At 44.2% G+C, this 15,290-nt stretch overlaps 1 protein-coding gene across 9 annotated transcripts in view; it reads right to left on the bottom strand.

Annotated features, from left to right (window-relative positions):
- The window catches only part of MARCHF6 (membrane associated ring-CH-type finger 6), a 59,121-nt gene that overhangs the window by 4,604 nt on the left and 39,227 nt on the right, over positions 1-15,290 (bottom strand). For 8 of the 9 annotated variants that reach the window (XR_005883517.1, XR_005883518.1, XR_005883516.1 and 5 more), the window contains 8 exons: positions 14,764-14,901; positions 14,162-14,366; positions 13,020-13,089; positions 10,254-10,435; positions 8,279-8,413; positions 6,959-7,048; positions 5,242-5,374; positions 1,517-1,652 (listed from right to left, as the gene is read on the bottom strand). Coding sequence is in view for 6 of the 9 variants with exons in the window: in XM_040977405.1 (XP_040833339.1) it covers positions 1,517-1,652; positions 5,242-5,374; positions 6,959-7,048; positions 8,279-8,413; positions 10,254-10,435; positions 13,020-13,089; positions 14,162-14,366; positions 14,764-14,901 (1,089 nt within the window). In the remaining 3 variants the exon portion in view is untranslated. Of the gene's footprint in view, positions 1-175; positions 897-1,516; positions 1,653-5,241; positions 5,375-6,958; positions 7,049-8,278; positions 8,414-10,253; positions 10,436-13,019; positions 13,090-14,161; positions 14,367-14,763; positions 14,902-15,290 lie in introns of those variants that run through there. The other variant, XM_040977406.1, reaches the window with a different exon arrangement.

Raw genomic sequence — 15,290 nt, 5'->3', positions numbered from 1 at the left:
CTGGCCCAGGTCTGACTGATGCGGCCATTTGGGGAATGAGGCAGCAGGCAGGAGACTGCTCACTCGTGCCCTTCCTCCCTCCAACTCTGCATTTCACAAAATTACCAAGTATATTCATACTGCTTCTGTCTGATATCAGTTTAATCCCTTTATTTTGTCAGTTCTTTGCCAAAAGCCAATGAGTTCTCATCCCAGTATTCTCCAAGGAATCAGTGTTTCCTCTGAACTGCTAGAGCAACATGACACATTATACACACACGTAATCATAATCACGAAACACAACCAGACTGTGGCAATGAGAAAGCAAGTAAAAAAAAACCTGCTCATGAACTTCCCGACACTGATGGTGCCTCGGAGCAAGGAGCCTGTGTCCCCCACTGACTCTCACCCCCCCCACTCCTGCACCCCCATGTCCATCACACAGGACATGCACACCCAGCACCGGCTACACCATGGTGCACAGCAGATATGCACCAGGGGATTGCGTCTTCAGTGCAGTCTACAGTGAAGCTTTCTGATTAGAGAAACAGCAAGAGAAAAGGGTGTACTGGGCTGGAAGGAAAACAGTAGGAATGATAGGAAATGGTGAAAGCAATGGGCATGGATGCTGGGAAGACCCGTGAGGGCAGGGATGAAGAAGGGCCAACTCCACTTGGGACCGTGGAAGCAGGCAGAAAGCCCCCTGGCTGTCAGGTTTGTAGTACCGTCTGCTGTACTCACTCCTTCACTCCAGCAAGATAGAGTCAGCACTGAGCAGACAGCCCCTTCCTCCAGCACGGAGGGTCTCTGGACTGTTCCTGTGTATTCTTTACTTTCGGCAGGTGCTCTGGAGGACCTGAACACTTCAACCTCCTCCTTAGAAATGCTGCTCGTTGGAGTCCTCAAAGTAAGAGGACCTACAGCACACATTCAAAGTAGAAACCCAAGAGTCAAAGAGGGTGCTGATGATAAGGACATGTCCCAGCAGGCTAGGACAGACACAAGCTGCCAGACACCATCAAAGCAGAGGACCCAATTTTCATTAGGGCAGGGCAGGACAAAGAGCTCTGTGGGCCCAGGAAGCCACTTCCTTGACTCTCCATGATGTCTCCCTGAGATCCAGTTTCCAAGAGTTTCTTCAAACACACAATCTCTTTGTGCAATCTCCAAAAAACCTGGAAGCCCTAGGCCACCAAAAAGGCAAGTGCAGCTCTGTGGTTTTGAATGAAAGCATCTGATATCAATGATTTACTATGTGGTCAGACCAAAACGTAAGAAAACAGATTGAACAACTATTTAGAAATGGCATTAAAATTGTTTCTTCTCCAAACCAGTTCCTCCAACTTTTTTCCAGCTCTGTAAGTGACAACTTCAAGTTTCTGGTCACTCAAGAGCAACTGAATCCTTGATTCACTCTCCTCCACTTCCTAAACCCAGTATGTTAGCAAATCCTCCCTCAAAACATAAGCAGAATCTGAGCACTCTCTCTGATGATACCTTAACAAGAGTGGCAAGATGAATGGAATACAAGACTTACTTGTCGTTTTTAATATGTTCATAAAGGCGCTTGAACTGACGGACCTGGAAGGACAGGATTCCCATCAACACCACGACCATCAGTAAAAATGGATAAATCCGCCGGTGGACCAGGTTTTGCATTTCTGCAGTAACACCTAAAAATCAACAAAACCAACTGGTAAGTGTATGTGAAGTAACAGTGGAATGAAACACAGCTTTTCCCCCAGGGAGAGGGCGCCAGGCACAGCAGAGTAAGTGTTCAAGTGAGTTTTAAGCTCTGGCTCTGTGACCTGCCAGCCAACACCCAGCTTTCCCCTCTATAAATGGGAGAGGTGGGCTGGATGACTGCCGAGCTCACACACTGTGGATTCCAGTGCCCACAGCAGTGATGCCTGGTACCCGTTTCAGGCACTTGCAGCAGAAACACCACCAATCAGACGGGCTTTCCTAACTGCAGGCTCTATTCCTTTCCCCTCCGAGAAAGGAGTCCTGAAATGCACACTGACCACTCGTGCCCCCGTCATCTGGCTTGTTTTAGGACGCTCAACCTTGTTTCTTGACATCATAAATTCTAACTCTGCCTTGAGGGATGGGAGGGAGTGGCTAGAAATCAAGAGTTGGTATTCCCAAGGGAAGCAGGAAGCTCCAACACAGTTCTGTGGTAAGATAAAGAAAAAATCTTGGGTTTACATCGAAGTGTGGAGTCTGTGGACTCCATAAACCTCACTTTCCTCATCCCTAACACAGAGATTAAAAACCACCCCAAAAGCTCCTCCGATAATAATAGTAAGAATTACGTTAAGCATCTAAACAGACGCCAGAAAACGCTAAAAATGTTCACTAATTTTCCCCTTCTAAAATTTTTTCAATAGGCTCACAATGAAACTTTAATCATGAAAATATAACACAGTTTTGGTTTTAAAATCCAATAGTAAATCATAACTACATACTATTAATGAATAGATTATAACATACATTAATAAGTAGAACATAACACTTTTAAGATATTAGGGTGCTCCTACTATAATCAAAATAGTAACAAAAGTAAATAATTTTTATTGAAAAAATTTCTTAAAAGATACTAATATGAAAGGCGGAATTTCAAACACCAAGGGAGAGCAAGAGGAGCAGAGAGAGTGAGAGACAAAGATCTTTCATGCACCGGTTCATGTCCCAGTGGGAGGTAACAGGTGGGGGTGGGGGCTGCAGTCAGGAGCCTGGAACTACCCCGTCTCCCCCACATCGATCCAATGCCCAGACTCGGGCCACCAGCCGCGGCTTGTCTAGGTGTTATTAGGAGCTAGACTGAAGGTGAAGCAGCATGCTCTTACGGGATGCCAGTGTCACAGGCAGCAGCTTACCCTACTGTGCCACAATGCGGGACAAAAGTATCCTTCTAAAGAGTCAAAATGATAAACTTCAGTGAAGCGTTCTGCAAACCAAGTCACAGGCTTTGAATTATATTTTGTCTTACATATTTTAATACAATATGTGTGGCATAGTCACAATGCAAACCCAACAAAAGTCTCTAAGTTTTTAACTCAGAAGGAACCAGAATATGAGGTCAACTGCTGACTATGGCCTCCCCCAGTTTAACTCTTGCCAGTTACCCGGGCTACTTGCTTGTTAGGAGACAAAGGAAGGCTGGTCTTCCTCTACCAGCCAGTGCATAGCCTGCTTCCTAACTGTTGTCTTACTGAGAAGCCACTGAGACGCTCTGAAGGGAAGGCAGGGCACACACGGAGGGAGCTTGTCAGGAGAGTTCTCCTAAGGCCCCTCTAGGCTCGCAGCTTTCCCTGCAGCGCTGAGGGCCTCTGCTTGCAGCCAGGTGACAGAGCAAACGCACTGCTCCTCCTGGCAGAAGCAGGACAAAGTGCGAGAGGACTGGGCGTGTTCGAACAGAGCCCCCTGTGGCTGTTGAACTGAAACCAGCATGCAGGACACAGAGTGAGGCAGCAACTAAACAAAGAGGCCAGATTAACCTAGTTTGGCATCAAGTATTTCATGGAGTTGGATTGTTTTTTTACAGGTCATGGAAGAATCAACTAAAGATGTTTACCAACCGGATGAGTGCTTGTGGCGAAACAGCGGTCTGTCTACCAGACTGACTTAGGCAACTTGTCGGATGCTAACACTGTCAATGAGAGAACTAAGGAAAAGACACGTTTGGAGGGGAAAATCCCACTTTCAGTTTAAAAAATATGCTGACCTGGACACACTGAGAACCAATAAGACAATGGCTCTCTAGCTACTGAAGTTCCACAAATTAGCACAACCTCTTCCGTTTTCCTTGTATGTTAAAAAACACTGAAAAAATTAATTATAGGGCCTGACGCACCAGCCTAGTGGCTAAGGTTCTTGCCTTGCATGCACCAGGAACCTATATGAGCACAAGTTCTAATCCTGGCAGCCGGGCTTCCCATCCAGTCCCCTGGTTGGGGCCTGGGAACACGATCGAGTACGGGCCAAAGCCTTGGGACCCTGCACCCATGTGAGACCCAGAAGATGCTCCTGGCTCCGGACTGGCACAGCTAAAGCTGTTGCGACTGCTTGGGAAGTGAATCAGTGGACAGAAGATCTTCCTCTCTCTCTTCTCCTCTATGTATATCTTTCCAATTAAGAAGAAAAGTAATTAAAATTTTAAAAAACTAATTATAATTTTTTCTGGGTCTGATGCAATAGCCTAATGGCAGAAGTCCTCACCTTGCAAGCGCCAGGAACCCATTTGGGTATTGGTTTGTATCCTGGCGGCCCTGCTTCCCATCCAGTTTCCTGCTTCTAGCCTGGGAAAGGAGCTGGCCCAGGGGCCTTGGGACCCTGCATCCATGTGGGAGACCCAAAAGAAGCTCCTGGCTCCCGGCATCAGATCAGCTCGGTTCCAGCCATTGCAGCCAATTGGGGGGAGAATCAGTAAGCAGATGGAAGATTTTCCTCTCTGTCTCTCCTCCTCTCTGTAAATCTGGCTTTCCAAAAAAATGAATAAATATTTTTAAAAATTAAATAATTTTTTCATATGAGTGCCAGTTGTGTCCCAGCTGTTTCTGTGTCCAGTGCAGCTCCCCGCTTGTCCTGGGAGAGCAGCAGAGGATGGCCCTGGTCCTGGGCCTCTGCACCCACAGGAAGACAGAGGAAGCTCCTGGCCTCTGGCTTTGGATCGGCTCAGCTCCACCCCTGCAGCCACCTGAGGAGTGAAGCAGTGGAAGAGCTCTCACTGTCTCTCCTCTCTAAGTCATTCTTTCAAATAAACCTTTAAAAAATTTAATGCAACAAGTCCTCCGAGCACGCTGCACAGCAGGGACCCTGGGATGACACTGGGAGGCAGCTCCCCACCCTCGGGTACTGGGGTGGCTGGGAGGCTAGGTCGGCTTCTCCCCTTCTAACCCCCTTCCGCCAGATACAGGAAGAAAAAGAAATTTATAAGCTATGGGCTCACTCACTTTCCCCTAATCCTTGACCCTTCTCACCCTAATCAACTATGTAAATACCTTTAAAAATAAAATTTAAAAAAAAAGCAACAATATTTTTACTTAATTTTTCAGGCTATGATCACAACACTTCCATTCAAGCAAAAACACAGTGATCTAAGAGGAGTGAATCTCAATATCCAGTCATCTTCCTAGAGATCCGCTTCGCCCGAGCAGTCTGAGGTCACTGCTGAGCTAGACGTGCAGGCACAACGCTCCTGGAGCCGTCTCCTTGCTGAGCAACGCCTCCAGGCTGACGTCCACAGCCAGCATTACTCACCCAGCAAAGGAACGACACCCGAAGCTATGACGTAGGGGACACACAGGGAAAGCAGCAGCACACAGATCACCGGAGCTGCCAGCTTCCGAACAATGTAGTGAAGGTCAATGTTTCGAATGCCATTTGCATAAACCTGAAACAACAGGAAAAAACAAATTAGCACAGAAACAAGACAAACCGCTCCAGGCAGAGTTGTCTCCACTGGATCCCGTTCACAGGGTACTGAATCCACCAAACCAAAAGGGCTGGAATTGGTTATTTTTTCTTGAGCAAAGGCAAATTCTGAAATACAAACACAGGCAGAGTACCCATAGGTATTTAAGGAAGCATGTTTACTCATGAATACTCTGCAGTGTTACCTAGGGGTTGCATAGCAGTGTATCATGTTAAGCTTTTGTGTGTGATGCCAGCAGCCCGTACGTGCGCCAGTTCGCGTCCTGACTACTCCACTTTTGAGCCAGCTTCCTGATAACAGCCTGGAGAAACATCAGAGGACGGCCTAAGTGTGCAGACCCTCCTGTCTGATCAACCTTCAGCTATCAGAAGGCTTGAGAGTGACAGAGGAAGTGGCTGGCGTGTGGGACCTCTGGCAGGGGTCCTGCTGTGCACCCTGCAGGAGCACAGGTGTGGGAAAGCTCCCCGGGCCATGCCCGTGTGCCGAGCCTCAGGCACTGCAGAAAGGCCGGACCCTTCTGCCCGGCATACGCAATCTTGATGAACAAGCTTTACCTCTACAAGTTACTGTCCCTAAAGCCCTTTTCCTTTATCCTGCCACTTCTCCAAAATTTTATTCTGTACTGAAGATGCCACACATGCTGAAATTCAGAAGCACTTTTTTGAAAATTATTCATTCCCTAATTATCTCCTATGAATAATACCTTTATATTTTTCACTTTTTCTTGAGTTAACCTGTCATTTCATTTCTTATATAATTCCATTTAAACTGAAAACTTATCAAAATTAATAAATATATTATTTTTCTCAGGGCCAGTACTCAGATACAATGGGTGCTGGCTTGAGCCCTGGTTGTTTCAATCCAGTTCCTTGCCTAATGCTCTGGGGAAAGCAGCAGCAGACGGCCCCTATCTGCGCCCGCAAGGGAGACCTGGACAAAGTTCTGGGCTCCTGTTGTCGGCCTGACCAAGGCACCGGTCACTGTGGTCATCTGGGAAGTGGACGGAAGGCTCTTGCTCTCGTTCCCTCTCCCCCCTCCCCGGCTCGCTGTTTTGTAACTCTTTCTACAAAAGCAACCAGTAATTTTTAAACATCAATGAAATATTTAATCTTTCCTACAGTGGTAAAACAAAACTCCCTTGAATGATACTTATATGTGGGTCTTGCCTAGTGAATAAAACTGCTGCTTATAAATACCAGCATTCCACTTGGGCAACGGTTCAAGTCCCAGCTACCACTTCTGATCCAACCCTCTGCTAACGGCCTGGGAAAGGCAGCAGCAGACGGCCCCAGTGTATGGGCCCTGCAGCCACAGGGGAGACCTCACAGAAGCCTGGCCTAACCCTGGTCTTCAGAGAACTAGAGAACGGAAGGCATCTGTCTGCCCCTCTCTAGCTCTCTGAAATAACGACTTTTCTCATTATAAACAAATAAACAAAAAACTGCAGAAAATTCACAAAAGCAGAAAAAGGAGAGTTCCTTCAGCTAAATATACTCAGGAGAGACTCCACAATGCCTTTCTCTGATCACGAATGGTACTCACCTGTTCAATTACAGTTTTCAGCCACCATTGAGGGCCCATCAGTGTGATAGCTGCAATGATTTTGGCATGCAGGACTCCAAGTGCCCAGTCCTAAGGTAATAAAAACCACTTCACACATCATTGTTGCTCAAACAAACTTCTTACATTATTTCACTTCTGCAGGACTGGTAAGAATTTCACAGAAGATTAGCATATTGGAAAATACACAGGATTGGTTTTTTCCTCAACAGCTCAAGTTTCATAATTCTATCACATTCATTCTATATCATTTAGAAATCTACATATTTTCCTGGGAGGTTGGGGAAAGTCAGAGGATGGCTCCAAAGTTTGGGCCGTGCTAGCCACGTGGGAGACCAAGATGAAACTCTCGGTCATCTGGGGAGTGAACCAGTGGCTGGAAAACATCGTTATGTTTGTCTCTCTCACTTCCTGGAACTCTCTCAAAAACACTGATTTCACTCCACCTTCATTATTTGGCATCACTCTGTTTAGGCAAGAAGAAAAAGAAAAGACTTTTCTATATAGTTCTTACACAAAGATGTCACCTCTGCCTCTCTTATTGACTTTAGTCTGAGTCAGACTGCACCAGGAGCAGTTTCCTATGCAATACGCTCCTGCACTATCAGTCTGCCTTTGGCTCCTTCCTGAAACACACTTCTTTCTTGCCCATTTCACTAAACTCCACTAATTAAACTGGGCTTATATGTTACCATCTTCAGAAAACCCTATCTGAAAGTTTCAAAATCAGGGTAAAATACCCTGAAGGCTACTGTGCATCCCCAGGCAGCCCACACACCTGTGAACCTGTCTAGCTTACCCACCCTAAGGTAAAAACAGAAATTGCTATAAAATGCCTTTTTTATGACTGACATTAGTGCCTTGTTCTCTTCTCCAGTTAAGAACTTGAGATCTTAATTCTATACAGTTGTAACTTCAGGTTCTAAGCACAACAGCCAAGTTACCCTTATTTTCCAATGAGCTTTAAGACCTTTGCTGTACCCTGCATGGGATTCCACAGGATGCTCTTAACGACCCACTGACTTTGTGGGAAAACATGCTGTAATAAATGCTCCAAAGTCAAAAGCCGCATCACACACAAAGGTGCAAAGACCAAGACATTTTAAATTACACCTTTGAATGTTGGAGAAATAACCCATATACTTGTGAGATTTCAATCTAGAAACTATAAAATTCCTTTAAAGGAATTCCATGCCCTGTATGGTATATTCTGAAAGCAGATTAATGATCATTAAACCACTGTCACAATACCTCCCGATTCCAAATCCTTAATGAAATGACATCAACAAGACACACATTTACCTGCCATGGATAAAAAAGAGGAGTCTGATCCAACGGGACTCTGAGGGGAGCCACAATGACCAGCTCAAACAGGAGCCCAAGCAGGAGCGGGACGACTCCAGCCAGCAGCATGGCAACTATCAATGTCTTCATTATCTGTTAGGAAACAAGCGACCGTGTCATCCAAGAATATCTGCGGGACTTTAGCCAAACTCGGCACTCCATGTTAACAGGATGTCTAAGACTTTTGTATGTATGTAATTGTAAGAGCCCAGAATCAAAACCTAAAATTACTATGCAATGCTCCTACAAAAGAGAAAATGACAGAAAATTCATTTCACTAATACATCAATGAAATGGCTGTGCTGCTTTACTCCCAATCCCATTCTCACAATCAAGCTTTGTCCAAGGAAACTGACTGGTTAGGTTCTCTGGTGCAACTGCTGGTGTGGTGCAGTGACACACACACACACACACACACACACACACTGAACTGGAAGGGTTCTGCACAATGCTAGAGAACTAACCAGGCTGATCAATCTGGTGCCTCAGAACAGTGCAGCCCAACAGAGCTTACTGAAATGATAAAAGGTCCTGACTGTCCCATATGCTAGCTGAGTAGTTTCTGCATGTTGCAGACAGCATAGCTAGAGAATTCAGACCAAGCAGACAATGAGAATAAAGCTGAGGCAAAGAGGATATACACTAAGGAAGAGCAGCCACAGATGTCTGACACAAAGTCAGCCTTTAAAATGTCATAGGAGTTTGAGAACCTCTCCTTTTCTTAAGGTAGCCTTGGTGAGCACGACTGCACGTAACATGCATGGGAGACACAGAACTGGCTTCTTTACTTGTTCATCTACATGACAAATGAAAAATAGAAATAGTCATTTCTTAAAGTGTGACAATAGTAAAATGTCCTGTTATCTTTGGGATTGATTATCAAACTCCTTTACTCATAATACACAAGAATCTCTCACTATAAAAATAAATTTTAACACTATCATTAAATGGATAAACTTTTAGTGAAACCAAAGTATAAGTTCAGACACAAAACTAGAGTTGATAATACAAATGAGAAATATTTGTCACATTACATATAATGCCAACATTACATACAGATATAAACTACCACACCTGGGTAAGCATCTTAAATTTTTAAAAATCCTACATTTCTGGCATCCAGTTTTTTTACTAAGAGCAATTATGTCCACTAATTATTATACTTTTACATTAGCCAACATATTTCTGAATTAGCAGTATGCTATATAATTAAAAGAACCCCACTTATTTGAAAAACATTAACTGGATCCTAAGAAAATATATGTTGCGGCATAGCAGTTTGTAAATCTGGCATCCTATATGGGCACCAGTTCGAGTGCCAGCTGTTTTACTTGACGCAGCTCCCTGAGACAGCCTAGGAAAAGCTGCAGAGGATGGCTAGGTCACCGGAGACTTGCAAGCAGCTGCTGGCTCTGGCCAGCCCAGCCCTGACCTCTGAGGCCATCTGGAGAGTGAAACAAGAGGGCCCAGGACCTGTCTGTCCCTCCGGCTCTCCCTGTAACTGACTCCCAAGTACATACATAAATCTTTAAAATAACAAGATAATTACATATGTTCAAGGAGATTTAAAAATCCTAAAGGAAAATTCTGCTTAAACTTAATATTTAAATCTACAGAATATCTCTCCTTAAAAATACAATGATAAGTTTTCCTAGACTTTTAATTATTTTACTTACATAAGGGATTTAACCACATCACTTAAGTACATGTTTTTCTTGTATTGCTCAAAAATAAATCTAAGACTGAAGTTCACACAATGAATCAGAAAGCTACTATCTTAAAGCTATTCTAAATAAAAAAGTCAACTCTCCTTACAGTATCAGGAAAATATAAAGAAAACTTATTAAAGTGTGGGAAAAAACGGTTTAAGAAATAGCTTGAAAAACACTCACTACTCTTCCTCAGGCAAGACCAGTATTCTGTAACAACTCACCATGAGGGACCACTCTTTAACCTTCTGGAAGATGACTCTGCGGCCCTGGGGCATCCACGCCAGCAGCACGGTCACAGCCCTGATGGTGAGCCAGCAGACATAGAGGCCACAGGCGGCCGTATAGAGCTCATGGATTTTGGCAGTCCCCGTCCAAAACGACATTAACCAACGCCCAGCAAATACTGAAAATAGAAAGGCTGACAAATGAGACTCACCACCGCCAGGTAGAGAACTGTAATCCTGATGTCCTGTTAGCACCTTCACATTAGAAAAATGTATCATACTCTGATGTGCATCAATGATTACAACAACACCACCAACAAAATAAAACAAAAAAACAACAGAAATCAAACTCTAAAGAGTAAACGATACTTGAATCACACTTGAATCCACGTGAATCCACATTCCTGGGCTAGGCACTTTGATTATCCTGCCAAACAGTTCATTTGGGTCTGGAAAGGCTTGAAGACCCTGTTCTTTTTTGTGTTCTCATTACATGACATCATTCCAAGTATGGCAGGGGCCGGGGCAGGGGCAGGGGCAGGGGCAGGGGCCGGCCAGTCCACTGGCTGAACAAGGATCACAGAATCATTTGGTCTGGCCCTGTCATTTTGGGACTCATAATTCAATTCCTCTACAGAAGGCTAATTTTTAAGTTACAATTTTTTGTAGCCAGTAAATGATGTTCTAAATACCCGAATGACCCTAGGCAGAAAAAGCTTCCCTGCCCCTGAAATGTAACAAAGGTGGACAACTTCTTTTCTATTTTCTGTGCTATAAACAATTTCAGTATCTGGGAACTTTCTTTCAACTGTTTCATTTATCAAGACAGAAAACTAAGCTTATTCTAACAAGGAATGGGCAAAACAAAAGTATCCCACAGTACAACAATCAAAGAACAGTAAAATTTCTTAGAAAAGAATTAAGATAAATGTATTGAAACATAAGAAACCCATCTAAGAGCTACTGAAGGGCGTGGTTCCCATAAGAATCCTGAGGAGTAAATCCTACAGTGCACCACAGCAGTGCTAAGACCATTTATGTACTTCGGCAACTTGAACAGCAAGAAGCAAATTTCTTGAGTTTTTCTGCCACCTTTGGTTGCCTTTCTAATGTGGTGTTACTGAACTTAATCTCGAAGGAGATGGCGAGTACCTATAACAAGCAAGGCTCTATTAGACATCCCTTGTGGACGGGGCTTCCGGTGTAAAGACTGAGAAACCAAAGCTCAGTGTGGCAACCTTTCCCAGCCTTGTCACTCAGAGTAGAGCCCAACTCCAAGGCATGTCTTCAAGGCCAAACCCATGCTCCTCACCACAGAACAGCAACGCCTCCACACTAACTTAGCACAGCTCAACAGCCAAGTCTTACAACTCACTGAGCATCACAGCCTGCTTGCAAACTGCTAAACAGCCTGGCGGTGAAAATCACTTTCAAAGACAAATATATGTCAATGTCACTCTATGTTCATTTGAAGAAACCAAAATCATCACTGATCATTGCGCAGAATACCTAGACCTGTCCATTCATTTCCAGTCTAGGGTTTACACTTTCCGGTGTAACTTGTTTCTCATTTAACGGCATGGCCTAGCCTCCACTTCACATACTCTAATCAAAGAAGCGCTTTTGAGAGAATGGGGTTAGTTGTTCATTTGAGAAACGTAATATCAGTTAGCTGGAGCTCTGGAGTACCCTCATCACCTCCATGCACACTCAGAGCCTCAACATTTCTGTAATTAGCCACAAACAGCTGCATTCTTTTTATGAATCTGCGGAACTGTATTAAAGAGAAACAAAAATGTTAAGCAAAATCACTCACTGCGAAACAGAAGTATAAAACTAGCGTTTTACTTTTTGTTAAATTTTTAATATTTGATGAAAACTTAAAAATGAATGTAACAATCACAAATATAAAACTGCCCCAAATTTAAAATCTACATTTTCTCATCAATATTTTCTTATATGGAACTCACTGTTTAGCTAGTATCTGTCATTAGTGGGTGCAAAGCTGTACAAGTAAAAAATCACTACACAAAAACAATCTTCAATTTCACTAGTTTTAGGGGAAAAAAATCACAATTTCCATGAATTCAAAAAGATTTTTTTTCTTTAGAAACATCATTTGAAGTTAATTTTCCTAATTGTTCTTTCCCAGACTAAGCTCTCATGGGAAAACACAAATATTTAGTACAAAGTTTGTTTGTAAGATTATCTGAGTGTTATACTGAGGAACAACTCAATAAACATATTTATATTTCGTAACGGTTGAAACTCAGCCTACATTACTGATGAGTTCGGCGGTCAGTGCACACCAGTGCAGAGTAGGCTTTACAGGCCGACGAGGGAGCCAGGCGCTCTGCCCATCTGCCAGTGGCTCGGCCCTGCAGCTCTAGCTCTCCGGGACTGCGCAGGGGAACGTCAGCAGCTCCCATATTCACCCACATACATCCTCACTTAGCTAAAGAAGCACTGCTCTGCTGAAATTTCATGAAATTACGAGAATAAACATAATTAACACCAAAGACTTTCTGGAAAAACATGATTTAAGTCACACAGATGACTTTTAGAAAATCCACACATGTCACAAAATCCAAGTCAGCTCATTTTACTTCTAAAATTAAATTTAAATCAAAATGCTAGTCAATCAAAGAACAACTACTTCTTCCATATTTGACAAAAATGAGCTCTCAGATATGGCCATCTTCTTCTTTTTTAAGCAGAAAGCCTTCACGATGTTATCGGCAGAAAGCAGAAATCGGGACATACCTGGTAGAGTAAGGCAGATGAGGCTGGCAATGAGTAAGGTTATGCACATGAACACAATCAGCAGGAATATCTGTGGATTGAAACACAAGGGATGCGAGCGTTCCTGAGTGCCGACGGAAGCGCCCCAAAGCCCACACAACTGCCTCACTACACGGCTGCGCACCTCTGTATTTCAGCTTTCCTGCAACTTCACGCTGAAAGAAAAATCTTTAAATTATCTATACTTAAAGGAAAATAAGGATCTATTTTCATATAATTAGAAGCATCTTTCATTAACACACAATCTTTAATCAGAATAGAAAAATAAAGCAGTCAGCTTTGGCTTTCCCTTTGCAGACCCAGAAGAAGCTCCTGGCTCCTGGCTCCAGCTCAGATCTGGTCACTACGATCACTTGGGGAGTGAGACAGCGGACGGAAGATCTTTCTGTCTTTTTCTCTGTAAATCTACCTTTCCAATAAAAGACAAATCTTGAAAAAAGAAAAGTAAATGTAAATAGCCGTGAGTTGCTAGTGGCTCTCCCGCTGAGAAATGCAGAGAAAAGGAAGCCCTCTGGTGACGGGGAGGCCGGCCTAGGCAGCGCACGCACTGGCTCTCTAACCCAAGGCCCATGAGCACCACAAGATCACAACTTCAAAATAAGAGAGCCATCTCCAGCATAAGATAAACTCAATCACAAAATAATGTGGTAAAACAGGTTTTTTTTTTAAGTTTTATTTTAATTTCCATTGGAAAGTCATATATGCAGAGGAGAGACAGAAAGATCCTCCAGCCAATGATTCACTCCCCATGTGACCGCAACATCTGGTGCTGCGCTGATCTGAAGCCAGGAGCCAGGAACCTCTTCCAGGTCGCCCACACGGGTGCAGGATCCCAAGGCTTTGGGCTATCCTCAACTGCCTTCCCAGGCCACAAGCAGGGAGCTGGATGGGAATCAGGACTGCCGGAATCAGAATTGGCGCCCACATGGGATCCTGGCACGTTCAAGGTGAGAACTTTAGCCACCAGGGGATGTCAGGCCCAACAAGTTCTTGTTAGTAATAAAGTGCTAACCATGTCTACTCAGAGGACTGGACACTAACAGCACCAATTTGTATCAGAAACCTGGAAGAACCAGCTCTGGTGAAGATGGCCCCGTACCTACCCTGAGTGGGAAACGCAGAGGCCGGCGGTAAGGCTGAAAGCCGACAGGGCCGCCCTGCTGCAGTATGGCCTGGTGAGCTGCGTGCAGACCTTCGCCCACCACGGGCACTGCATTGTTGTTTCTAGCATGCTGGTTGTTGTTGACTTGTTGATTTGCACTGTTCTCATTTTCTTCCTGGTCTCCCAATAAATAGGAATGGAGATCCCTATGTAAGAATTACATCAGTGAAGTCTCATTTGAGGTCAGAATGAAGCAGCAGCCATGAGCCACACACACTATTACTTCAGTCTGGATTAAATGCTGGGATGTTTTACATTAAACCTTTAAAATTCCATGTTAATACAATGTAGAGAAACGGAGTTTTTGTTCTGTACAAATGCCTAGTGTAATATCAACTAGAGCCTCCAGCTACAAATCAGTTAATGCAAAAGTAATTCAGGGGAGGGTGGTGGCAGTGATCAGGAAAGGCCAGATCTCAAACATAACCAAATCCCTATTTCATGTTAAGGTATCTGTCTATCTGCAGGATGCCAAACATGTACCAAAAGTTGAAGTTCAGGAGGTCATCAAGCACACACCGACACGGTGCTGCCTGTACTCACAGCAAGTATCCGGCAGTAACAGTCCACGCCCGCACGAGTCCCTTCAGCCACTGCCGCGTGTGTCCCTGCTCCAGCAACGCTGGCAAGACGACCTGCAGCAGCAGCAGCTCCAGGGATAACTCACTCACCGGAGCGTCACTGCAAAACACAGAGCCCTGATTTAGCACGTACATTCTACTTCCTTTTAAAGCCCTATTATCTAAACACTTACTGGAATTACAACAAAGTTCCTTAAAAGCTGAATAAACTCACTAATTTTACTATTTCTCTTCCAAATCTCTCAAACCTAGTGAGCATCCCCTTCAACTCCACCAACACTGCTCCTAGTAAGCATCATGAACAACCCGGAGCTTGTGACGTCACTGCTCAGGTTCTCGGTTCTCACCTCACTTGTTCCCTAAGCAACATGTACCACAACTGCTCACTCCTTCCTTCTCCAAACAAGGCCTCCTGCTTCCCTGCAGACACTGGAAGGTCCTCAGCTTCGACCTTTCTTTTCTAATCTACACTTTCTCTGGGTGAATGGG

The sequence above is a fragment of the Ochotona curzoniae genome, unplaced genomic scaffold (genome assembly GCF_017591425.1).
Source record: "Ochotona curzoniae isolate NIBS_2020 unplaced genomic scaffold, NIBS_Ocur_1.0 contig_2754, whole genome shotgun sequence".
Taxonomy (NCBI): Eukaryota; Metazoa; Chordata; class Mammalia; order Lagomorpha; family Ochotonidae; genus Ochotona; species Ochotona curzoniae.
Note: the sequence above shows the minus strand (reverse complement) of the source record. Positions and strands in the feature narration are given on the sequence as shown.